This window comes from Colletotrichum truncatum (assembly GCF_014235925.2).
Source record: "Colletotrichum truncatum strain CMES1059 chromosome Unknown Contig_0004, whole genome shotgun sequence".
In the NCBI taxonomy this organism is placed as follows: Eukaryota; Fungi; Ascomycota; class Sordariomycetes; order Glomerellales; family Glomerellaceae; genus Colletotrichum; species Colletotrichum truncatum.
Window position 1 is genome coordinate 1897556 of NW_027222401.1, and position 25571 is coordinate 1923126.

General features: G+C 51.2%; 5 protein-coding genes across 5 annotated transcripts; 2 read left to right on the plus strand and 3 right to left on the minus strand.

Annotated features, from left to right (window-relative positions):
• Nucleotides 1-1041: 1041 nt before the first annotated feature.
• CTRU02_207317 (kelch domain-containing protein) lies at nucleotides 1042-5828 on the minus strand (the record flags this gene model as incomplete). Its single annotated transcript, XM_036719294.1, has 4 exons — nucleotides 1042-4681; nucleotides 4733-5015; nucleotides 5075-5486; nucleotides 5550-5828. The coding sequence occupies 4 exons, from the start codon at nucleotides 5826-5828 to the stop codon at nucleotides 1042-1044; spliced, it is 4614 nt and encodes a 1537-aa protein (XP_036589001.1).
• Nucleotides 5829-11117: 5289 nt separating this feature from the next.
• Nucleotides 11118-16033, plus strand: CTRU02_207319 (meiotic regulator-interacting protein (WD repeat domain-containing protein); the record flags this gene model as incomplete). Its single annotated transcript, XM_036719293.2, has 3 exons — nucleotides 11118-11675; nucleotides 12107-15750; nucleotides 15814-16033. The coding sequence occupies 3 exons, from the start codon at nucleotides 11118-11120 to the stop codon at nucleotides 16031-16033; spliced, it is 4422 nt and encodes a 1473-aa protein (XP_036589000.2).
• A 1427-nt stretch (nucleotides 16034-17460) lies between these two features.
• Nucleotides 17461-18450, plus strand: CTRU02_207320 (aspartyl-tRNA synthetase; the record flags this gene model as incomplete). The annotated part of the gene is made up of 2 exons (XM_036719292.2): nucleotides 17461-17718; nucleotides 17773-18450. 2 exons carry the CDS (start codon nucleotides 17461-17463, stop codon nucleotides 18448-18450), a joined length of 936 nt encoding a protein of 311 aa, XP_036588999.2.
• A 3640-nt stretch (nucleotides 18451-22090) lies between these two features.
• CTRU02_207321 (dienelactone hydrolase) lies at nucleotides 22091-23217 on the minus strand (the record flags this gene model as incomplete). Its single annotated transcript, XM_036719291.1, has 3 exons — nucleotides 22091-22420; nucleotides 22476-22792; nucleotides 22866-23217. The coding sequence occupies 3 exons, from the start codon at nucleotides 23215-23217 to the stop codon at nucleotides 22091-22093; spliced, it is 999 nt and encodes a 332-aa protein (XP_036588998.1).
• A 1414-nt stretch (nucleotides 23218-24631) lies between these two features.
• CTRU02_207322 (nudix domain-containing protein) lies at nucleotides 24632-25228 on the minus strand (the record flags this gene model as incomplete). Its single annotated transcript, XM_036719290.1, has 1 exon — nucleotides 24632-25228. The coding sequence occupies one exon, from the start codon at nucleotides 25226-25228 to the stop codon at nucleotides 24632-24634; it is 597 nt and encodes a 198-aa protein (XP_036588997.1).
• Nucleotides 25229-25571: the final 343 nt, after the last annotated feature.

Here is a 25571-nt window from a genome sequence, read left to right on the forward strand (position 1 = left end):
GGTAGTAAACTGTCGAATACCACGCTCACTGGCTTGACACCCAAGCCCATGTTAATCGCGCTATGTGTGCCCCTTGACTCTATTGACGTAAATAGAATAGAAAAGTTTGTTCATCAAAAGTTACTCCGAGCAAATACAAACACTAATACCAAATCACCACCACGTGGTTCTTACCTTGTAATACACGTCTACTTGACAGACATAGCTCACAGTATCGGACAACTTCAGGGTAACAATCGTCTCATCATTGATCAATCCCTCAAAGTCCACCGTCACTAGCTCTCTTGGGCCACCAGGTTCGACTTGGGCAAATAGCTATAAAAACTCTCGGAAAAATAAAACGGAATGGAAAGGAAGACTCCTTACGATCCCCTTCATTTCGTCTCTCCCTTTTTCTTGAGCCAGCTCGCTCATCTCGATCATCAAAAATTCCCGACTACACCGTTTTTTTTCTCTGTTTTGTCTTGTGTTTTTGATGGGAGAAGACCCGACCAACATTGTAACAAGGACTTTCAGGAAGAAATTACGGGCAGTATGAAACCGCACAAGATATTGTACATTAATCTTAGAGAAAGGAAAGGCGAAAATAAAACAACAACCAAAAAAAAGGAAGACACGTATGCCAACCTTTGCAGTCCATCCGCCCATCTCATAGGAAAGAATAGGTAGGCCCCCTTTTTGTTAGCTCCATAGCTTGCTCTCTTGCACGAGCCCATCATAAAAGGACAAGCAGGGCTGGCCGTAGTTGTAATGTATCATCAGAAAATCCATGGGCAAAGAAGAAGAACGCAAAAACAGAAAAACGACTGGAAAAATTAAGTGAAGTTTGTTTCGTCATGAATACGTGGAATCATTGCGAAACAAAAACTGGAGTCGACCAGAACTAGCGGTGCATCAAGTGGAAGCCACAAAAGTTCCGACAACTCCTTCTCCGTGGGAACTGCTGCTCTGAAACAGCAAAAGAATATACAGTTGGTAGTGGCAAACGTCTGGTAACTGTCATGAAGCGAAGCGAGAGTTCATCCGCCGCAAAACGCCAGACTAAGGCCGATCGGGTCGGCTTTTGGTCTTGGTTCGATCATTCTCCGTCTGTTCGTCGACATCGAGACGCTTTCGCCAGTCGGCAAGGCTCTCGCTGAGGCCGAGTCCGACCTCTTCATCTTTCCTCGTTGGGGTCGCGGTGCCCTCGAAGTCAAAGGTGTTGCTTAGTCGGTAGTTCTTGTTGGTGGCCTCCAAGTGGGTGCGCAGGGTCTCGAGTTCGTTAGCCAGATTGTCCAAGGCAGTGCTGTTGCGCCCATCGACACCGCCAGATACGCCACCATAGTTGCTATCCGCATCCGAGCTATCCTGTCGCTGGTGGCTTATACTGTTTCCGTTGGTACCTCCTACAGTTGCTTCGGAGGTCATGCTAGGCGCTTGTCTACTTTGTCGGCGGTAGCTGTCAACCGATGATTCGACTTGGTCTAGAAGAAGCGAGACCTTCTGTTCGGCGTCTTGAGCTCGGCGCTCCAAAAGAGCGTTCTCCTGTTGGAGCTCTTCCAAATCTCGGCGGTTGGCGCCCAGCTTACGGGAAGCCTCCTCAGCATCCTTAAGAGCGCCCTCGCGCTGCTTTTTAGTCTCATCCAACTCCTTCCTAACCGCGTTCAACTGGTTCTCAAGCTTTTCGGTTGAGGCCTGGAGATCCTCCTCGAGGCTTTCAATTTTCTCCTGCAAGATATGGCGTTCGCTCTCCCAGTTGGCAGGAGCGGCTCCTCCGACATTTGAGGCTGAAGCCTCAACACGCTCTTCGAGCTCCTCAATCTCGGACTTGAGACGAGTGTTCTCCGTTTTGTATCTAGCGAGTTGCTCCTTGAGCTGCTTCAACATCTTCTCGGTGCCCTTGACGTAATGGACAGCAGACTGGTAATCGTTCTCGAGCTGAGTGAGCTTCTCGCGATAAGCTGCTTCAGTAGCCTCTTGTTGTGCGGCTGCGCGTTGGGAGCTTTCTTCATGCGCAGTGGTTGCGGCGGTAAGCTGGTCCTCAAGATCGCGGATGCGTGCTTGCTCAGGGGTATTTACGCGAGGACTTCCAATGCTTCGAGTACGGGCCATGTTCGTAGGACTGATACCACGCTCAACGAGGATATCCTTCAATGTGTTGTGCTGAACCGTCATCGCGTTAGTTTCCAGCTGCTGGTTTTGAAGTTGGTGCTTCAGATCCGAGTTCTTGGCCTGCAGAGACTGGGTATCTCTCAAAGCCGCTTGCAGTTGTCTTCTGATGGCTACGCCCTCGCGACTAGACTGCTCCTGATAGACTTCCAAACCAGCAATGCGCTCCTCGGCAGTACGGAGCTTGTCGGCGGCGGAGTCCGCCTCTTGTTGGTATTTCTTAACCAAGGCATTGGCAGCATTGAGCTGCCCCTGAAGAGCCTTAAGCTTCTCTGAATCAGCCTTGGTATCAGCCCCAAGATCCCTGGTAGAAACCTTGTCAAAACCGGCGAGAACAGCCTGTCGATGTGTTCTAGCCTCATTGGCATGCTTCTCAGCAAGCTCCTCGGCATCGCGTAGTCGCTGGGTTGCCGCTACAAGTTCAGCCGTCCGAGTCTCGTGCTCAGCCTTTAGTTTGTTCAGCTTAGACTCAAGCTTCTCCCGTTGCGAGCGTTCCTCTTCCAGCTTGCTTTCAAGATGTGACTTCATCTCTGCAGATGCGGCCATTGCTTCGCGCAGGGAGTCAAATGTGTCATTTTGTTCCTTCGAGTTGCCAACCGATTCGTTGTATTTCTTCTCAAAGTCTTCCTTTTCGACTTTGAGAAACTGTACGGACGCCATGGCTTCGGTGTACTGAACCGCCTGCTCTCTTGCCTCTTTCTGAACCATGTGCAACTCAGCCTTTAGCTGTTCCAGCTCCGTCGAAGTCATGGTTTTGTATGATTCGAGCTCACTCATGCGCTTTTGTGAAGCGTTTGTGGTGTCATCAGCCAACTGTCGAGCACGCTTCTCGGCCTCGAGTTCAGATTTAAGCATTTCCATCTGAGCTTGGAGATCCTTTTGATAGTTGAGGGCAGTTGCCAGCTTACGGCTAATCTCGGTCGAACGATCATCCACATCGCGTTCACCATCGAGTTGAGGCGTGCTTGCAACGCTGCCGCCTACTTGAGCAGCGAGCTTGGCCTTGGCATAAACGGCTTCTTGAATAGCCGAATCTCGCTGTTTCTCAGCTTCAGCGATCTGCTTCGCAGCGAGCACGGCTTGCTTATCGATCGAGGCCTGAACATTAGCTAGCTCAGTACGCATGGCTAAAAGCGCCTCGATAAGGGGCTTGTCCTCGTCATCAAATGTTTCGGCGGCCCTGCTATCCAGAACAGGGCTGAGGCTTGCGTTGGGAACATAGCCCGCCTTTCGCGCAAGCTCAAGTTCTGAGGCATACCAGGCATTGCGGTTTCTGGCCGTGTCCAGTTCTTTTAGTAAAGCTACAGTCTGCGAGTTGCGGCCGGAAGACCTCCGAGACAGTGGGTTGCTTGCTTGGCGAGTTGGTGGGGGTGGAGATGCGGGTCGGTTCGCTTGCGCTTGTTGGACTTGCTGCTGCTGCTGCAGTTGCTGCTGCTGCTGCTGCGGCGGTGATGATATCGGCTGTTGCTGTTGTGGCGGTTGCGACTGAGGCTGGGATTGAGGCTGAGGCTGAATAGCCTTCAACGCTGGCTCAGTTGTGCTATCAACCGAGCCTCCAGAGCGGCTACCTTGCCTTGACTTAGGCTTGGTCGGCTCAGCAGCGACAGACTCCGACTGTGAGCCGGTTCTCTTGACTTGGTGCTGAGGGGTTCGCCGACCATTGGTTACTGGGACCACCTCTGGGTCCTTGGAAGCCGGCTCTTTTACCTCTCTGATGACTGGCGATTGATTTTGAGAGAGCTGTGGGGAGCCAACAGCGGAGCCGTCTCTTTCCGATGACTGCCCACGGACCCTACCCAAATTCGCAGTCTGAACTGAAGGCTTCGCAGGAGTAGGGCCTTGAGGGGGTGGTCCAGCGGGGGGCGAAGCCGCTGCTGATCTCGGTACCCTGGACATGTTATTAGCAGCAGCTGGGTTGCTGGCTTCCGTCCCATTGGGTCCGCCCCTGTAACCATTCGGAGGGCTGTTCACTGCAGAAGGGTCACGAGGTGCCCCGACCAGCCTTTTCTGATCAGGAGGTCCCGTGGAGCCGTCGCGAGATAGCAGGTTCCTTGTCTCAGCTGCGGTACTGGGCCTCCTCGCTTGCTGTACCCTCTGCTGCTGAGGTTGTCCGGCTGGCTGTTGTGGGGTCTGGGCATCATTCGGATATCGAATTTTGGTGGTGTCCAGCATGTAAACGATGCCAAGATCACCGACGCTGGCAGGAGATGAGCTAGGCTCACCTCCAACAACCACCACGGCTTTGCCAACAGTCGTCATGCTATGGCCCGATCGAGGAGAGGGCGACGGTCCCATGTTCTGGAAGGTATACCATCGGCGCGATGTAATCCTAAAAGCGGCCAAGTCTCCAAGGTCGGCACCCTCTTCGGTGCGCCCACCGAAAATATACATAACATCGTCGACCAAAGTAGCGGCATGGCCTTCGCGAGGGACGGGAATGTACCCAATGCAATCCAGCTGTGACCATTCATTTGTGGCAGGGTCGTAGCTCCAGACATCGTTGAACCATTGGTAACCGTTTGTGCCGCCAAATCTGCACCGAGAATCAGTATCTTGCACACCAGAAGCTTCAAGCAAAACCTACAGGTACATCTTATCATTGAATGTCACCATGGAGTGGTTGGTTCGAGCTGCAGGAATCTTGCCCACCGGCGGGCCTCCACTTTCAGTGTTCTGAATCAACATTTCCCACCGATTGTTGGGCATTTGTAGTTGGTTCAGATCGAAGGCAGAGAGGTCGTTCATGAAGTAGCCCTCAATCTGTCCACCGAAGATATAGATCTTGGAGCCAAGAATATTAAGAGAATGCCCGTAACGGCCGGAGGGTCTTGTACCAGCAGGTAGCGCTCTCGACCACTGCCTCGTAGCTAAGGTCAGGTTAGCCGCTGTCCAAGGCAATATATCGCAATACCGAGGCACAACTCACAAGTGTTGAGAAGGTACAACGTCTCATCAAGGACATCCGTCTCATCAACCTTAGTATCACCACCATAAACGATGAAAGCGTTGCCAACAAGCAAACTTGCGTGGCCGACTCTGGGGCCCGGTCCCTCGGCGGTTGTCGCAAGAGGGTAACAAGCCATATTCTGCCCGGCCTCGATCATCCACAAGTCACCCTTGACAGTGGAGCTATTGATTAGACCACCCATCACGTAAATATCACCTTCCTTGGACGAAACCGAATTGACAGCGGCGCCATATCGGGGAAAGGGGCTCGGGTGCGATGACGTATAGGTCAGCCGTCGTTGTGACCAAGGGTAAAGCGACGCATTGGGGTTCATCATTTGTTGTTGCTGAGACGATATGTTTTGCTGAGAGACCGGGGGGCCATTTCGAAGCTACGAAGCGGTCAGTAAAGCACAAGAGAGGACGATGCGTCCCCAAAGGCCGGGGAACCTCACAGGCAGGTCGCTGGAAGATGACTGCGACGGTCCTTGATCCACGCTGAGCCCTCGCTGACGGCCGTAGCCTTGGTCGGGGCTTGCAGCTCCAGCGCTTCCATCGTGATCGATTGAGTTCACGCTGCCAGTGGGTGTCGAGCGCTGGGTAGCGTTCTTTTCTTCCCTTGCGATTCTTGCGCTGGCGCTCTGAATTGAACTCTGGGAGCCACCGCCGGAGTTCGCATCGCGACTTGAGAGAGCTCGATCTTGGTTCTTTTTGGATTTGAACAGGAACGCCATGACGGATCGGATCACAGCCTGCGCGCTGGGCGGCAGTAAAGGAGGGGATTGAGTCGCTCGTAAGCCGTTTTCAGTGCGCTTCGAGGGAAATATTAAACGTATCGTTTCGGTCGTTCAAATGGTCACGTTCGTGTGACGAGAGCAAAAAAACATAAAAAAAAACGGCCTGTTGGATCGTGGAAGGCAAATGCAGGATCCGAATGCTATCGCCAGTTCGTTGAAGTGGGATCTGCTGCGGCGCGATGAGATGCAGCGGATGCAGGAACAGAAGAACGGGAAAGGGAGTCGACGCTCGAGTTTACGGATGGCTGGATTGGCATCGGTGGAGTGTCCGGGGTAGAAGCGAGCGCGGGTTGCTGGGTGAGGACTCTCTTGCGATGCTGTTCGACCTCGTTCTTTTTTTTTTTTTCTTCCGGTCCTCCTCTCCAGCGCAGTGAAGCGAGTAAGGGAGCGAGGGGTGAGGAAACGAGAGAAAGTGTGTGAGAGAGAGGAGGCTGGGTTGGGCGAAGAAACGGAACGATGTCAACTCCGCGCGTACAAGCTGCTACAGACGGGGGTTGGCTCGTTGGATTTTAGGGGATTGGGTACTTTTTTTTTTTTTTTTTAACCTTCCCCCTTCCTGGGCGGCCCCCCTCCGAATTGCGTTCGTCTCTTTCGGGGGGTCTTATTATTATTTCGGCGGGCGGGCCTGTCCGTAGAAAGGGTGCCGAGACTGTCGCTCCTACTGGCGTTGTTGCTGCTCTTGGTAATTGAAAACACGTTTGAGTGCGATTAGAAGACGGACTTCGCAGCGAGCAACAGGAAAGAAAAAGTGTGAGAGAGCCAGGCTGAAGAATGTCTCTTTCGCATCAGGTCTTTCGTTTCCCTCTCCTGGGCAGGATGGTGAAAGGAGGTTTTGGAAAGTACACCACCACGATTGGGGGACTAAAGCAGGAGAGAGTGACAGGATAGACGCAGCACACAGCAGTAGCGGCAGCAACTTTAGCGCAGCGGCAGGCATCCAAAGGTAAAGCAGAATAAGGCAAAGCAATGCACGCAAAGTACAGCCCAGTGCCAGTTGGGCTGGTCAATCCCGTTTTGGGGCTGCTGGTCCTGCACTGACTGGCTCCGTTGGGTCGCTACGTTGGCCTGTTCTCCGTCCACTGCCTGGCAATTTACCCCCCTGCACGCTGCACCTGCGCCCAGGGGCTTGACCTTCAACTCATCATAACCAATGGGATGTCGCGCAGCATGGTTTCCGCTGTTGTGTGGATATGGTGAAGGGGGGGCTTGTGGCCTGTAGGGGAAGGTAAGGGGCGGCCCAGTATCCAAGCAGAATAATGGGAAACTTTTTTAGAGGAGCACGGGGAGGCTGCAGGCGGGCGCGCCTCTTCACTGCGGTGGGGAGGAAGAGAGGAAAGGATGCTCGGACATCAGGGGGAACATAGGAAATACACCCCAAGACACGTGGCTGCTAGAGCAAACGGCACACCTCAGCATGTCACTGGCCAGTACTCTTTACCCTTTGCCCTTGGCACGAGTGAGTGGTCAGCGTCCCCTTCCGCTGCGAAAGGGGCTGGAGAGAAGGGGGGATTCGAACCAGGCAACTACACCATGGTACGGCACGCGGTACCTTACAGCCTATATCCACCCACCCACAGCATGGGCCACCATGTCCTAGGGGCGGACCATTCTGTTTGCCGGGAGATGTACTCCCAGGTACCCGACCTTGTCTTTCCCTGGTTTGGTACCAAACGCCCCCAGGTATTAAAAGATCTTGATGGAGACAAAATGTTGTATTAAGGGCTCGTCTGGCACGACCTGACGCGTGCCCGTTCGTTGACTGAGTCGAGAGCCCCAAGTTGATGATACCTTAAGCACTTTTGTCTCTGTTTGCGTCGTGTTTGCTGGCTTGCTTCCTTGACATCACCATCATCGCTATCGCTATCACCATCGGCGTTACTCCCCAGCCTCTATCCCGCCTGGCATCATCTGCAGATCCCAACTGTAGCGCGCCAAGTCCCATGTGAGAAGGTCCGTAAAATTCAAATCAACTTTTTAAACGTGGCCGTCCGGGTATCGATTTTGGTGTGGGCTGGCTTTGCTTTGGTGTAGCCTGTTCAACAAGTTCCGGAAGAGAGCTCCACGTCCCAAGCCAAATCAGTCCTAAGCCTGGTCCCAAGAATATATGGATACTACACGCCGTGGCTGTTGGCTCACCTCGTCACCGTGACATTGCCATCAATGCTCCAGCAACAGTCCCCAGTCCGATGCCACGGAAAGGTGCAGATCACGAATCCTGAGTCGGGAAATGTCCGTCATTGTATCGCTAGTTTGTCGTTGATGGCGCCCGTGATTTCGTATTGCACAATCGTGTTCTGTGCCTCGCAGCCAGAGCTCAACGCCCAAGGATGCAATGGAACCCGACCAACGAGACCTCAATCTTCTGAGTAAATACCAAAAGTCTCGGCCGTTTTTCATTTCGTCCCGAGACCTCGTCGCCGCGTAGATTAAAAAATTATAATAACAACGGATAACCCTGAAGCTGCTTCAACACGCTCTGGCTCCTAAGAAGGTAGCCAGCTGGCTGGTGAAGCCAATCGGTTCCAGCAAATGCAGGGCCCCGCTTTATATTTTTGACGTATGTAGGTGTTTCTGACGACAGATGCAAAACACTCAAATGCCCCGAGGCGCAAGAATTCATGAAAATCCTAATCTGCACCACCCCGTACTCCCAGGAACGGACACAGAAACGGGAGACGAAAGAAAGTATGCCGGTCGGTCCAATTAACCCTGGGCATATTCTTCCATAAGACTTACCATTAATGGCCTCAGCGGCCAGAAAAGTCCCGAGGGTGTGCCCCCGTAGCAGCAAAAAGAGGGCGGTTACGGAGCACATTCGAGAATAATTTCCCGTAAAGGGGGGCCCGTCTGCCATGAGGTGGTGCGTTTCATCTTCTTTTCAAAGCCATTAGATAACCTTTCCGCACACGGACTCTCCAAGGCCTTGAGATACAGCAGCGAGCACAATGTTTTGCATGGCGATGAACAAAAAAGAAGGGACTACTTTCGAGAGATGGAGTGACGAAGGCGACGCTGGGAAATACGGTACGGGTGTGAAGGGTAATCATGGTGGTACACTGTGTGGTGACCACGGCCCCAGCTGGGTGAGACGATGATTACAGAACGGGCTTGGGTGAGGTACGTGCTCCACACTACAGACGTTGAGGTATCTCACTGTACCACGCCTTGGCTTGCGTATGGATGCAGACCTAAAGATTCTGGGACGGATGAGTAGCAGTGGCGCAGGGACGGAGGCTTCGATGGAATGGGCGCGGAATGTTGGCAAATTAAACTACACGTTAGCCTTATTGCTAAATCGCCAAAAGGGAATGCTTCACTGAGATGGCGCGTCTGAGAATAAGATGCGGCAATCTGGTAAGCTTGAGCCTTAGCTCTAGTGCAGGTTCCGAAGCAGACGGGAGCCAGAAAGAAGGGGGCCACACAGCGCTATCCAAACTGTACCCTTCAGCACGCGGGCGAAGGGCAAGGGAAATATGGTGCGTGAGAGCCAAAGGAGACACGGCAGACATTGAGGCTCGTGTCGACGCAGGAAGCTTTTCAGGTCCGAGCCCAGAAAACGAACAGGATGGATCCTCGCGATCGCATCTGATTGTGCATGGGCGCATCGGGCGATTACAAACCGGCTAACCCATCCTATACGACCCGCCAGGAAACAGAAAAACAGCCACAATGGGGCTTCAAGCATAAATCGTCTCAACAACGATGGCCCTGCCGAGCAGCGTGGGGGAGTGGATGACCAGTGCTTCGGTTGTTGCTCTCATCCCCAGCAACAGAAACGAGAGCAGAAACAGAGTCTCGGCAAGCGGACATTGGGTGAAGAGTGTAACCCGGTCCAAACCATCCTGCTCGTAAATCGTATCATCCGACAAGGTATAGCAGCGGGTTCGGGGGTATGCGAATCAGCAGTATGACATGTGGGAGCCCAGCGAGTGAGTTACGATGGTCCATTCAAAAGAAACGAAGCAGCATCCCCACAAAACGGATTGAGAGAAAGGAACAAGAGAGGAGAGGAAGAAAGACAAGAAGCAAAGAAATAAAATAAAAAGTCTGCGAACCAGCCACTTGGGCAAGACAATGTTTCTTAATTACCCACTATCCCACAAACCAACCCCCCTATCGTTCCAAGGAGAGCCCAGGAGATACTAACTAATTTTCCGATTTTGTGAGATGCTGAAGGTCACGATGGTGTTTTGTGTGAGTGTGAGTGTGTATTCATTGCTAATTCGTAAGCAATGCTGGCCACATCAGTAGCCTTGTTGAGACTCTCCTCGCGCATAATTGGAGTCCGCAGGCTGGTTATCAGTATATATAGACTCCATCTCTTCCTAATATAAAGATAGATCTAAAGGACAACCACTGAGGTGACGTGTCGGCGTGGCATGCAACATGCAGCAACTTCGGATTGTAGGATGTCAGGAATACCGAACGGATATGTTGCACGAGGAAGGTCAGGTGAACACTACGTAAGTGGTAAGTAATTATGGACCAGACTGATTCAGCTTAGCGCCCTTACCGCCAAATGCCTGAACCGTGCGCCCGGCCGAAGACCTCATATGCTTGGCCCCGGATCGGGTGCTGCTGCACTTGCGGGCAGCGGCTGGTTGCGAACGAAGATGCGGAGAGGTGGAGCTGAAAGGCGGTCAGGGCCAGGGCCAGTCACTTCCGTCTCCTGAGGGACTCGGCCTGTGCCGACACCGATGTCGTATCCACTGATTCAGGTTACTCAGGCGGTGCTCACCGTAGCACAAAATGAACTGGTTCGTGTTTGCTTGATTTCCAACTATGGCCTGGCATTGAATTTTAGGAATCGTATCAAGAAGTTTATAAACTTTCGGGCATTTTTATGGGAGCTTTTCTCAAGCGTATGAGTAGTGGGTGGCGACGATAGACGGAGCTGCTGATAGGCTGGTCGCCAGAGCTGACCTCAGCTCGAGGTTCCATTCCTAATTTTTGGCGACTGCCGTTACCGCGGGCCAAGCGCTGCACTGAGGTAGGCACCTTACCACACAGCACCTGAGCACCTTCAGTCCCGCTACGACTGCGCCGCCAACCTGACCTGTCATTCACCTCTCCAAAAACTCCAAATTCGCGTCACCGACGCAACCGCCTGCCACATTTCCATCCATTTCATCCGCGCGACCACCGCGAAACCGAAATGTCGTCGCGGTGAATGCTGAAAAGGTGGTTTGCACGCCAGCACTGAGTATACCAACCGTCATTGACATCATGACTGCTGCCGCCACTCCAGAACATCAACCTCACCCTGGTGCCTCCTCCGCCAGCCATCCTCGACAGTCGAGCTCTTCGAAGCCCTCACCTTCCTCCTCTCAGCCCCGCCACTACCCTAGCATCTCACGAAGAACCAACAGCACTGCGCTGCTTGGTGTTAATGGAAGTCCCGTCACAATGCCGTCCATGCAGCGTCCCAACGGCGCCTCTGCATTCGCTGATGCGACGGCGCAACCATCTTCATCTGCTGCCCATCCTCCCCTAGGCCTTCAACGATCCACGAGCCATGACGACAGCACCGCCAGACGTCCATCGAGTGCGCCCGGTAATAAACAGTTTCCTTCTATTGGAATATCGACAGGAGAACAGTCCGACTCAGACCGGCCAAGTCGGCCAGGAGTGAAGCCACTGCTCATGCGATCAAAGAGCGAGTATGGAGGCAGCCGGGCAGTCGAGGAAGTTGATCACTCCGAAGAGGATCTCCCGCATTGGGGCGCCAGACACGGTTTCGAAGAGTACCACGAGTCCCCAGATGTCATAAATGCACTGGCAAATGTGAGCATAGCCTTTCTTCTTGTTGCTGTCGAATTCCTTCACACCCAATTTTTCTTCCTTCAAGCTCCTGCGTCCCTCTACTTTGCGGTCTTGTTTAGATGGTTTCCAGATGGACTGGTCTAATGTGAACCACCGTCTGCGCTGCGTAAAACAAGAGACTGCTTCTTCGCTACTTGTGCGCCATGACTATGAGCATGGCCGTTCGAATTCCAGTTCGGAGGGGCAGCGCGGGGCACCACATCGCCAGTGTTTGTGCACACATTCCATTCCTGTGGCTATGTCAGACAATGCAGTCGTCCGGAAGGGTGAAGGCTGTTGTTTTATCAAAAGTCCAAAGCCAGATACTCGCAACTGCGAAGTGACGCGTCTTTGGACCAGCGGATTAGTTGATGTTGTTGCGCATACTGACCCACGCTAACTTGTCTCTCAAGAATTGGTACATGTACTGGACCGATAAACGACACGAAACAACTGGCAAACCGAAGGCAACACTACATGAGCTGCAGGATTGGCGCATGCGAGACAGGCTAAAAACTGTTTCTGCTGCGCTGGCCGTCTGTCTTAATATATCTGTCGAGCCTCCTGACCAGCTTAAGACCAACCCAGGTGCCAAACTCGAGGCCTGGACTGACCCTACAACGCCCCCTCCTCAAAAAGCCCTTGAGAACATTGGCAAGGCGCTTCAAGCTCAGTATGAGACGCTTGCCATTCGAACACGATACAAGCAGTACTTGGATCCCTCAGTTGAAGAAACGAAGAAGTTCTGTCAGTCTCTGCGTAGAAACGCAAAAGATGAGCGAGTTTTACTTCATTACAACGGCCATGGAGTACCGAAGCCCACTGCGAGTGGTGAGATATGGGTTTTTAACAAAAACTATACACAGTATATCCCGGTTTCGTTGTACGATCTTCAACAATGGCTACATGCTCCAACGATTTATGTCTGGGACTGTTCCGAAGCCGGAAATATTCTCAATAACTACCATCGCTTCGTAGAGAAGCATGAACAGGAGGAAGAGGAAGCTGCTGCGAGGGATCCGAACTACGAGAAGACGGTGTTCCAGCCCTACATCCACCTCGCCGCCTGCGATGTAAAGGAGAACCTTCCTACCAACCCTCTGCTACCAGCAGATTTATTTACTGCCTGTCTTACTACTCCAATCGAGATGGCTCTCTGGTTCTTCGTCCTACAAAACCCTCTGAAGACGAATCTTACTCCAGAGCGAGCTAAGAAGCTGCCCGGAAGATTGCAGGAAAGACGAACTCCGCTTGGTGAGCTGAATTGGATCTTCACAGCCATCACAGACACCATTGCCTGGACGACACTACCGCGACACCTGTTTCGGAAGTTCTTTAGACAAGACCTAATGGTAGCTGCGTTGTTCCGCAATTTCCTTCTTGCTCAGAGGATCATGTCCGTCTACGGCTGCCATCCGCAGTCCTTTCCTGAGCTTCCTGAGACCCGCCAGCACCCTCTGTGGGCGAGCTGGGATCTGGCGGTAGACATGGCTCTAGCACAGTTACCCATGCTTGAGCGAAAGGAGAATGAGGGCCTCGAGTACGAGTACCAAAACTCGACGTTTTTTACCGAACAGCTGACGGCGTTCGACGTCTATCTAACGCGAGGAGATGCCATGTCCCAGCAACCACCAGAGCAGCTGCCCGTTGTACTTCAAGTTCTCCTAAGTCAGCAGCACAGAGTCAGAGCTCTGATTCTGCTTGGAAGATTTCTTGACTTGGGTCCATGGGCTGTGCAGCTGGCTTTAAGCATTGGCATTTTCCCATACGTGTTGAAGTTACTACAGTCGGCTGCGGCTGAGCTAAAGCCAGTAATGATTTTCATCTGGACAAGAATACTAGCTGTTGACATTTCATGTCAAGCGGACCTCATCAAGGACAGTGGCTACAACTACTTTGCTCAAATTCTGAAGCCATCTGAGAGCCTCCCTGTTGTTAACGAGGCCGAGCACAAGGCAATGTGCGCCTTTATCCTGTCCATGCTGTGCAAGGACTACAAGCCAGGCCAGCATGTGTGCAACCAAACTGACATAATGACATACTGTTTGGTCCACTTGCAGAATCAGGAAAACCCTTTGCTACGACAGTGGGCCTGTCTATGCATTAGTCAACTGTGGCAGGAACTCCCTGAAGCTAAATGGCGTGGTATTCGTGAGAATGCCCCAGCGAAGCTGTCATTCTTGACAAAAGACCCATGCTGCGAGGTTCGTGCAGCTATGGTGTATGCAATGACTACCTTCCTGGGCATAATTGACTTAACTGACGAGGTTGCCCGAATTGAGGAGTCAATCGCTTGGACCCTATTGGACATGGCTAATGACGGCAGCCCGATGGTCCGACGGGAGTTCCTCGTGTTTTTGTCCAGGTTCATCGTCCGCTTTGAAAGCAAATTCATCGTTGCTGCGTACGAACAACTGCAAGAGGAAAGGGAATACCTCCTCTTCCCTCCTGGGCAAGATGGCATGAACCACAAAATGGGGCTGCATTATGCGCGCAAAGAAAACAGGAATGCTGATGGAACCATCAAGCCTACAGTACATGGTTTCGCACACAACACCGTCTTCGCAGCATGTTGGAAGCATGCTCTGATGCTCAACGTCGACCCCCACCCTGAGGTTCAGCGAGACGCGACCATCATTGTGGACTACGTTCATCAGGCGATTACGACATCAGCTATTGGTGAACACGCGCAGATCCTTATCGATGATATCCGAAAAAGGGCAAAGCGAGCTTCTACCAAGAACCACCTGAATTTGAATCGGCGTAGCAACGCCATTGGGGTTTCAAACACCATGGCCACTCCACCTCTGGCCTCTCCTAGCTTGCTGCGCCGCACAGCAAGCTTGCTGTTCCAGCTGCCCTTGTTTGGCAGTGATGGCAAGGCGGAAGCTGGTGAGAAGGCCAATTACTCTACTCCAGCTCCTTCACCAGGACTGCAAAGGAGTGGGTCTCAAAAGATTAAGGCACCCGAGCTTGCCTCCGCGCCCCCAGAACAGAGTGACCCCACTGCTGTCCATGCCAACTATCATGTTGCTAAAGAGCCTGTTTCTGGTGGATACGAAGAGCGGAAGCCGAGCGAGTCCCCCACGCTACCCCTTCAGAGCACATTTTTGGAATGGTCGATTGAATACTTCTGCGAGCCTCAGATGAAGCCGAGCGAGTCAGATGAGCCAGGTAGCACTGAGTATAACGAACGGCTTTGGAGGAGGTCGAGAAACGACTTCATTCTGACCGAAACACAACCTCTCAAGCAGTATGCAGGTAGTCACAAGTGGAACAACCAACTTGGTATCACGAATAATGGTTCGCAGCCTGCCAAGTTGACCTTCCATCAGTTTGAGGACCATCTCGCCGTGGCAGATGATGGCAATACGGTGTGTGTATGGGACTGGAAAAAACATTCCCGGCTAAGCAGGTTTTCAAACGGAAACCCTGAAGGGTCAAGAATCAGCGACATGAAGTTTATCAACGAGGATGACCAGGCCTTCTTAATGACTGGTTCGTCTGATGGTGTGATACGAATTTATCAGAACTATGACTCCGATAAATCAATCAGTCTAGCTTCGGCTTGGCGAGCTCTTACGCACATGGTACCCAGCAATGTTAATTCGGGTATGGTTTTTGACTGGCAACAATCAACAGGTCGTGTGCTCGTGGCTGGCGATGTGCGGGTAATCCGAGTGTGGTCTGCGGCATTCGAGACTTGCATTATGGACATTCCTGCTCGGTCAGGATCTTGTGTTACGTCCTTAACATCTGATCAGATGACAGGCAATACGCTCGTCGCTGGCTTTGGCGACGGTGCTGTCCGCGTTTTTGACACGCGTCTCAGGGCACAAGATTCCATGGTGAAGAAGTGGAAGGATGAAACCGATAGGCAATGGATCAAGAGTGTTCATATGCAGCGTGGCGGGCAACGAGAATTGCTTAGCGCCAGCAGGAATGGCAAGGTGAAGCTGTGGGATATACGTATGGACCGGCCCCTCCACGTTTACCAGACGACTCGGGATACTCTTCGAACAGCCAGTACTCATGAGCACCTACCGGTGTTTGCTGTGTAAGTGAAAAAAAAAAAAAAATAGGACCCCTCACCCTGGCCACTATACTGACCTATGCGTAGTGGTACTTCTACACATGCCGTCAAGGTTTTCAACTTTGATGGGCATGAGCTTTCCCGTGTCGAGCCATACTCGAGCTTCCTCCAACAGAATAGGGGCTCGCCAATTGCAGCCACGGCCTTCCATCCTCATAGACCCATTCTGGCTTGTGCAGCCAGAGGGGATTACCACGTGAACCTCTTCACCTGCGAGAAGTCCGAGACCCATCCTTTAGCTGCCTAGTTTGGGCATCAGGGAATAACTAGACGGGGTCTTCGATACTGTATTCTGGTTGCGACACTAGAAAATTTTGTTGCTGTATGTACCTACTACAAGTTTGGTTGTGTTCATTTTTGGCGGCAGCATACCAGGACTGGCGGTGCAGGTTGGCGTTTGATTTAGCAGCATGGTGCGCATGGAAGAGGGTGGGCTGATTGCAATATCTAATTTTATATTTTTTTCGCCGGCCTTAAAGCCAATTGATTCATGACAGTCATGCTATTTCAGATATCGATCGTTTGTGACTGCACTGAGGTAGCCCAAAGTACATGAATTGACTCACCGCCCGCACATGCGACGTTCCGTGACTTCATCGCCAATGGCTTTCAGCTTGTGAGGGGTCGTCCCTGCCCCACCATCAAAATTTCCCGGCCGTGGACCTGTTTGTCACTTAAACAGTCACACCGAAGGTCAGACCACAAGAGTCATCACATCGACGTTAAAAACGCACCACCCGGCTGAAAACTCGAGCTCGAGTCTTAATTGTTTTTTTCCGCATATAGAACCGAATCGCAAACATGGCTGACGCGCCAAACGAGCCCGCAAAGGCGACCGAGCCTACCTCCAACCCCGCCCCCGCCCCCGCCAACGAGGAGGGTGGTGAGAAACAATCCAAGAAGGGAGCGAAGAAGGCTGAGGCCAAGGCCAAGAAGGAGGCGGAGAAGGCTCGCAGGGCTGCTGAGCGTGAAGCCGCTGAGGCTGCCGCGAAGGCTGCTGGTGGCGCAGGCGGAGAGGACCTGGCCAAGGATAACTACGGCGACATTACCCCGAAGACCAAGGTCGACGCCGAGCGTGTGAACCTCCGTAATGTCGGCGACGAGCATGTCGGTAAGAGCATCAAGGTGCGCGCGTGGATCCAGAACTCGCGTATGCAGGGCGCCAAGATGTGCTTCATCGAGCTCCGTGAGGAGCGCAATTGGGCCATCCAGGGTGTCATCGCCGCCAGCGCTGAGGGCAAGCCCGTCTCCAAGCAGATGGTCAAGTGGATTGGCAGTCTTGCTCTTGAGTCCTACGTTCTTGTTGAGGCAACTGTCCAGAAGCCCCTCGAGCCTGTCAAGAGCTGCAAGGTCAGCAACTACGAGCTTCACATCACCAAGCTCTACGTCATCGCTCCTGGCCCCGAGGCCCTGGCCATGTCTCTGGCTGTCTCCAACCGTGCAATCTCAAGCTTCGATGACGAGGACCCCAATGCGCCCCAGGAGGACAAGGCTGTCGAGGAAATCAAGAGCGGCGTTGAGGGTGTTAGCATCGACAACACCCCTAGCGCGAGCATGTCCACCCATCTCAACAACCCCGTCATGCACAAGCGTGCGCCTGTTCAACAGGCTATTGCTGACGGTAGGTCCACGCCACTAATAAACTGAAGATTTTTATTGACCGAGTTAGTCCGCATGCAAACCCGAAAGCTGTTCGCCGAGTACCTCGACGCCCAGGGTTTCGTTCAGTTCGAGCCTCCTTGCTTGATCGGTGCTGCTTCCGAGGGTGGTGCCAACGTCTTCCAGCTCCCCTACTTTGAGAAGAGCGCTTGCCTCGCCCAGTCTCCTCAGTTCTACAAGCAGTTTGAGATTGCCGGTGGCAGAAAGAGAGTTTACTGCATTGGACCTGTTTTCCGTGCCGAAAACTCCAACACTCCTAGACACATGACTGAGGTAGGAGGATCACTCGCTGTGCAATTTCTTGGGTTTGTTGCTTACGCTGTTTAGTTCACTGGTCTCGATCTGGAGATGGAGATTGAGGACGACTACCACGAGGTTCAGGACATGCTTGAGAAGGTTTTGCTGCACATCTTCCGTGGCCTCAGGGAGCGCTGCGCCGAGGCTATCGAGACCGTCCGTGCCGTCTACCCCTCCGACGAATTCCTCCTCCCCGAGCCCGGCAAGGAGGTCCGTCTTACCTTTGCCGAGGGACAGAAGCTCCTCCGCGAGGAGGGCCCGGAGGAGTACCGCAATGTCTCGGATGACGAGGACATGTCCACTCCCCAGGAGAAGGCCCTCGGTGCTCTGATCCGCAAGAAGTTCAACACCGACTTCTATGTCCTTGACAAGTTCCCCGAGGGTGCCCGTCCCTTCTACGCCCTTGAGGATCCCGAGAACCCTAAGGTCACCAACGCCTACGACTTCTTCATGCGTGGCCAGGAAATTCTTAGCGGTGGCCAGCGTATTCACATTCCTAGCGTTCTCGAGGCCCGCCTGCGCAAGAAGGGCATCGACCCCAACAGCCAGGGTATCAAGGAGTACGTCGATGTTTTCCGTAGCGCTGGTGTTCCTCCCCACGGTGGTGGTGGTATCGGTCTCGACCGTGTCGTCGCTTGGTTCCTCAACCTGCCGTCTGTCCACCTGGCGAGCTACTACCCCCGTACCCCCAAGAGACTTGTGCCTTAAGCACTCAAAATGGCGTAGAAGAGGTGTTGTTGGCTGGCTTAGGTATAAGTTTAAAATAGATTCTGTTATGAAAACGAACCCCTTGAGCAGACGTCATGTAATTGTCAAATTCTTCCAGAACTTGGCCTTACGCTGTGTCAACCAAAACTCTGATAGTATCTTGGAAGGACATAGAAGCACAAATGCCCACCCTTGTCAAACTGTGTAAACTAACAGCGCATTCCTGGTTTTGTTCCCAATGAAGGCTGTCAAGGCAAAGCCACGATAATGCGCAGCCGCATCCTCACACGACATGAATCGCTTTCCAAATGTGTTAGGGCGCATGGTGACCACCTCGGCCCAGTATCGGATCAAGCAAAATGGGTCACTTGACAACAACACGTTCGGCTTCGGAGTGGGCGACTTTATCGGCGTGTTAGAGGAGGCCAAGCTACATCGCGGGCGCTTCGACGATGCACTGGATCATTTCGATTCTTTAAATCGCGAGTAAGCCAAGCGGAATACCGTTAAGTCGCCTTTTCAAGTGACATGTTGACATATTCTACACTGAATCAAGGCCCTGGAATTGGGGCTAGAGGAGATTGACTGTCTTGGTGGACAGCTCAGTGACTATGAGAGGCGGACCGTTGAACCTCCCGTTCAAGGTTGCCGCAAACATTTGAACGAGTTACAACAGGTCTTTGAAGGCCACACAGACCTGGAAACCAGTCCAGAGAACGGGAAACTCTCAAACTTGAAACTAAAGGTGCTTTCGGAAGCGGCTGCGGATGACAACAGAGGATCTCCAAAAGCTTCACTTGGGAATGTCATGAAACGTTCAGCTGCTTGATGTGATCAAGCAATGTGGGGACAGGTTGTTTAATATTTCAATTATTAGATCTCTTAATAGACTTGCTGATTTATCACCCCACAATCAAGTTATACATGACACTAAACAAGTTGTTGATTCCATGCATGGCCAACATATCAGCAATCAACAGCATGAAATCCTGGATTGATTGACTACGACAGACTACCAGCCACAGCAGCGAGACAATCTTTCACGCAGAGAAAATGGAACTGGCCAGTGGCTTCTGGATTCTGTCCAGTTCAGGTTCTGCGTATCGGAGAAGAACCGCGCTCTCCTTTGCGTTAGTATCCCAGGGGCTGGCAAGAAATCATGGTATCAGTCATACTTGGCGAGTTACTTCATCGACTCCGAAACAATACCAATATCGGTATCGCTTATGTATTTCAACTTTAAAATCAAGGAAAACAAACCATTGGCGATCTTCCTGCAAACCTCGTCAATCGCGTTCTCAATTCCATGTGTGTTTAAAATCACTATTCGAGACACATCGCGAAAACAATACATGACCGACGCTGGAAAATACTATTAACTTACTCCATGTCGTTATTTCCTCCTCCTCCAGAAGCCTTTACATCGTTATCAAAACCTTGGACGAATGTGCGTCAAAGAGTTGATGAAGATTTCTGTCGGAGGTTTCCCAGCTTCAAGAAGGACGTTCTGCCAACGTCATCGCCACATCAGAAGTATCCCGGGGACTTTGGAGAGGTTTTTCACTTTAAAGGCGCTATCTTCTCGTCAATTCGCGCCAGCGATGATGACGATGATGTTGGGTAATTCATAGAGAATAGAATGCCAGACATGCAGATTTTTGTTTGAAAAAGCCTAGCATCTCAGCGAGAAATTAAGATAGTCTTGAGCAGAACCGATGGATGAAAATTGAACACTTGGAAGGATATTCAAATCAGCGACTGGTCAAGCAGACGGGTTTTTCTGGACCAAATTGCGGATGGAATCATTGCCCTATAAGACGAAGGCTAAGGCTATCCGCAAAGCCTCAGCAAGTGTTTCCAAGGGAACTCGAGTTTACAAGGAGGTCTATAAGGAAGCTTGGAGAAGAAAACAGGAACAACCACAAGAACATGCTGAACTCGCAGCCGAAGACATCTCTTGGATTGTGTGCGCCAAACGGCCCTTGGAAGTTCTCAAACTCAAGTATGCTCCTGCTGTCGAGGAAGGCGAGCCAGAAATCAATAAAGAAAACATGATGTCTACCGAAACCACAGTTATAGCATCTGCGGGATTCGCTATAACAGGCTAGAAAGGTGATCACTCGACTGGCTCACCAGACTACTCAGGAATATTTCGGGGCAAGAAGACGAGCTATTCCCAGATGCCGACTCAGAAATCACAGATACAGGTGCCCGATATCTCTTTCTTAATCACACCATCCAGCTCATTCAAACATCGCGCAGATTGCTTATGGTTAGTTTTACCCAGCCCAAAGCCGATTTGGCGTGATTTACAGGCACCGTCCCCCTTGTATGCGCTGAAGTTGAGACTGGGGACAACAAGGGGAAGACGATGTCATTAAACGGCATAAGCCACCGCTCTAAGGTGGACGAGATTTTCAAGATGCTTTACAAGACCGATGCCAACATAGAAGTAGATAATCAGGGGTGGTATGTACTGCACCATGCCGCAAAGTTCAACTTAACTGGCTTGGTGAAGTGTACTCTGGAGACCACTGACTTGAACCTGAATCTGGCGGACAATGACGGCTGCCCGTCTCTGTGGCATGCAATGCAACAGTGTTTTGGGAGTGCTGAAATACAAGAGAAAGCGGTCAAGATTTGCTGGGCGCTTCGAGAATCAAAAACTTATTCCCAGCTGCCAAGCACTGTTTCACGTTCCAACAGAGGAAGATCAGCCAGACTTTTCCTGCTACCTACTGGCTCATGAAGATGTAATTGTAAACAGAATAGACAAATATAGGGTGCCTCAATTGACGCAGAACGTGGCGAATGCCGATATTCTAACATCAAGATTGAGGAGACTTAAAACCAAGTCGAAATGAGTATATTTCAAAGTTTGAACCACGTTTTCTCAATATGATATAACTTTCAAGACTTGTCTCCTAGTCAATGGATATGATACCTTCAACGCCAACAGGAGAATTAAAAGAACATTATATCATGATGAGTTCGAAGACTTTCAGAGAATTTTGCGTCTCTTCATTACTTCACTTATCTCGATTATGTGACGTTCAAATTCTTAGCTCCGACCTGTTTGCTGTATGACCATGGGTGATTTTCTGGTTTCTATCAAACGACACTCACCCAATATCATGTTGGCCGTTGTGTCATGCTAAGTCCAGGATGGACCGTCGGCCAAAGATGTGTTTGAAAAAGCCTGGCTTGTCAATGAAGATCTCTTATTTGCGTAGCCACTGTGAAACCTGACACATCCTTTGAGACTGGTTGGTGAACCTTCACGTGCAAATCAATGATTGCAACAAGTTAACCATACTGAGAAAATTGTACACCGTTATCATTGAATCTTAATCCGTATAGTCGGTGTAGTGCGAACTTTTAGCCATATCCGGTTCCAACTTGATGCATGTTTAGAGAATATCTCACCTAAACCACTAGACAAATAATGAGCATCGCAATGAAACCGCACCGAGGGTGTCAATATCTTTTGTTCCTGGTCAATGTCTCCAGAATCATAAATATAGACTGATCGATTGATTTGTTATTCATAAGACATGATTATTCATTGGGAATTGGCCACTATTACAGCCAATACTTCGCTTTTTGTGATAAAATCATTACAATAGGCCGTTTTAGGCTCTTAGAAGTTCTTGCTGAAAAACTGAAGAACAGTCTTGTATCCACGAGTGTACTCCTCCTTGACACGCGCATCTTCCAAGTCAGAGCGGGCAGCCATCCAACCGTGAATCTGGTCCTTGAAAGTCTCGACATGCTTGGCAGTTGTAAGGTTCTCTTCGAACTGCTTGACGGCGTCTTCCGGCTCGTCTTTGGAGGCGAGCATGATCAGAGGAATCTTAATGCCCTTGGCGTCCTCAGGCTCAACCATGGCAGGGTGAATCTCAGCACCAACCTTGAATGGGTTGCTGTCGCCCGAAGTGACGAGGGAAACAACCTTGCCTCCCCAGCAGTACTAAGAACGGTCAGTCTCGCAGAACTAGCTTTGCGATTGGCGCAGGATATCTTACACCGAGGATACCGAAAGACTCGAGGGAAGAGTACTTTGACTGAATGGCCTTGACGTAATCGGGAACTTGGCCCGCGACCTTGGGAGGAGGAAACTTCTGGAAGAAGCCGCCGAGGTTCTTCTGCTTTTCTTCGGTGTTGGGAGGGAACCACTCAATGGGGCAAGGCTCGCCGGCGAACCAGTCAGGAATGAATACTCGGTATTTCTGTGCGTCGCTGGTCGCCAAAATGTCTGCTCCCTGCAAAGTCTGATCGAAATATCCGAAGATATCGTAAATGACAACGATAGCCTTCTTTGCGTCGGCAGGACCGGTGACGTCTGTCCGTTTGGCAGTCATTAGTAACATACTACTTTGATGGGGGGAAGCAAGATCAATTGAGTGGTGACGAACAAGTCTTCAGGCCTCCAATCTCTTCGTAGCTTCCCTTGGCCTGGTAGCCCTTGGCGATGACGGGAGGGATGTTGCAGCAGGCCTGGCTGTGGCCGTGCTGGGCGGGCATAGTGGACGCCATTCTTGCGGTTTGAGTTGAGAAACTTTTGTTATGGATGAAATACGACGAGCTGTTTGACGGTACACGGCAAGTGAAGCTCGTAGGTGCAGCGGTTATCGAGGCTGAAGTTGTTGAATGTGAAGCTATAGCAGATGTGGAGTGGGAGGGGTGGTTTGTGGCTTTCTGAATCAAAGACTGCCTAGACAGAGCTTGGGAAGCGGGGCGAGCGGTTTTTACTGCGTGGAAAGCCATCCAATCTTAACGGAAGGGCGGTGGCTTGGACTCTTCTTGTGGGTAGGCTTTCGTTTCTAGATGGCTATGGAAAACGTGTGGCTCCGTTTTTGCAGGCGTTTGAAGGCTAAGGTAAAAGGGGCGAACTCACTGTGCTCCAGCGATTGCGATTGGGGGGTCAAATGGAGGGGTAACTGTTACTGAGCTTGATGAGGGGTAGCTGTGGGGGTGATGTCACCACCTCATCAGTGGAACCGAATCGACTGGATCAAACCCCGCCAACGGTGGACCTTACGGGAGACCCGCCACTTTGCCGGCGTTAGGCCCGAGCTAGGACGGGCAGGACGGCTCTATCGGCATTGCTAACGATAGACAGTAGCTATCGAGGTTCTCCTTCTGTCCTCGTGGTGAGAAAGAGGAAACCATATCATACCACTGTGGTTCGTAGTCATGCCATGCGGAGCAGCAAGTGCAGCACCCATGCAGAAGCGAGATGCTTAACCGCGAATCTGCAGTTGTGCCCTCTACCGCCTCTGTGACCCGGCAGCGTGGCTCGCTCGGGTAGTTTATATGGAAGACTTCATTTGAAGGTAGATACATAGCTCTGAAATGAAAAACTTGCGAAGCTGAGAAGTTCTTGATACTGTCGAAATCCCAAGCCCCCGTCGGCTTCGGAGTTCACCTAACTTGAAACCACAAGTATTTATGCCTCATCGTGCTTTCCTCTTTTTTTGTGTAGTTCAGATACCAGGCATATCAAAATATGGTAAGAGTTTCTTATTGTTGTGGAATAAGATAAATCCTAACAAATTAGTTGTTCTGGGGTTCCCTGGGCAAGTCCTCGAGTTATTATGCTGCCATAAGCTTGTATCCATCTCCATCTGGAGTTTGTGACAAAGGAACGAGGACAGCGCAATGTTATTACTTTTTTGACCCCTAATGGTATGAGATCTCACAATTCGACTGCAGAGGCTTATACCCTATAAGGAGACTAGACCTAGTATCTCATGTCCTTCTCCACGCTAGTCATAATGGCCAGTGGACTGAGGCGGCGCCCAAATCCACGTTGCATCAAGACTTGTGTATCAATGCATACATATGTAAGGGGTATGATCAGATGTCTGGATAGGTAACTTTCGTGTTGGCATGTTACGCATGAAAACAGAAGGTGTAGCTTTTGAGTAATTGGAGGCCTACGAAATGGGTTTCACTAGTAAATGTTCAAGCTTATAGTCATCAACAAACCATTCAATTTTCGTCAATGTAAGCCTTCCCCTTGTTTGCAAATTCTCGTCCAAGAAAGATGAACACTTTTTGGATATCAAACGCCGAGAAACCTGATAAGTCAAGCCGAAAGACCCGTCTACCGATTGATTTCCCTTTTTCCATGCCCAACGCCCATGTTCTGCTTCCGCCCAATGCTTAACCAAGCAAATCAGATATCATATCCAGAGATCCTCAGATCCTCCAATGCCTTTTCGACAACCATTCCATCCTCTTTAAACGCTAACTTGCCCGCCGCCTCCGCAACACCAACCCAGACAACGTTAAACTTGACTCGATCCAGCCCGGTCCACCCATCAGGCGTAAGTCCACATGTTCCTTCCGCAACGAAGTAGAACACCATCTTCATCGCACCAGAGTTGGGATCTGGATAGTGACAAACAGCAACCGGCTCCATGTTTTCGTTGTCTTCGGTGATATCTGGTGCACCGGATGGCGCATTGGCAGGCGTTGCCCTCGTCCGAATCCGCAGGACGATAGGAGTCACAGCAACGCCTGTCTCCTCGCGGGTTTCACGCAGTGCCGCAGCCATCAGACCCTCGCCAATGTTCTTACGCCCTTTTGGCAGCTGATAGATGTGATGTCGTCTGTTGTACACGAGTAGTACGCGTCGTGCGTACAAGTCAACTGTGACTGTACCACAGCTAGTGATGAACTTGTGGGAGGGGTAGAAGCGCCGGCCGCGTGCCATCTCGGATACGGTTGGGGCGTACATCTGGGGCTCATCTGGCAGAGCTGAGGGAGCCATTTTGTCGTCTTTCCTTTACAAGCTGTTTGAAGTGATAAATCTTGTTGAGTGGAGAGTATATATAATGGTCAGCAAGGTTGGAGAAAGACTTCTCGACCTGATATGGTGAGTTTGTTTGTTATCGAGTCTGTTTGGGACTGAAAATTAAAAGAAAGAAGTGTACCCAGAGATGACTTGGCTTGAGTTAACGAGACGAGGTCAGGTGGGCTCGCTGATTAGGATGGTTTCCTTCATATACCTGCCTTCAGCCCTAAGGCGGTGAATAATATCATAGGGGTCATCGACAAAAGTGTCAACTCGAACCGGCGATTCTGTTTTTGTCGGGGCTCATCTCTACCTTATT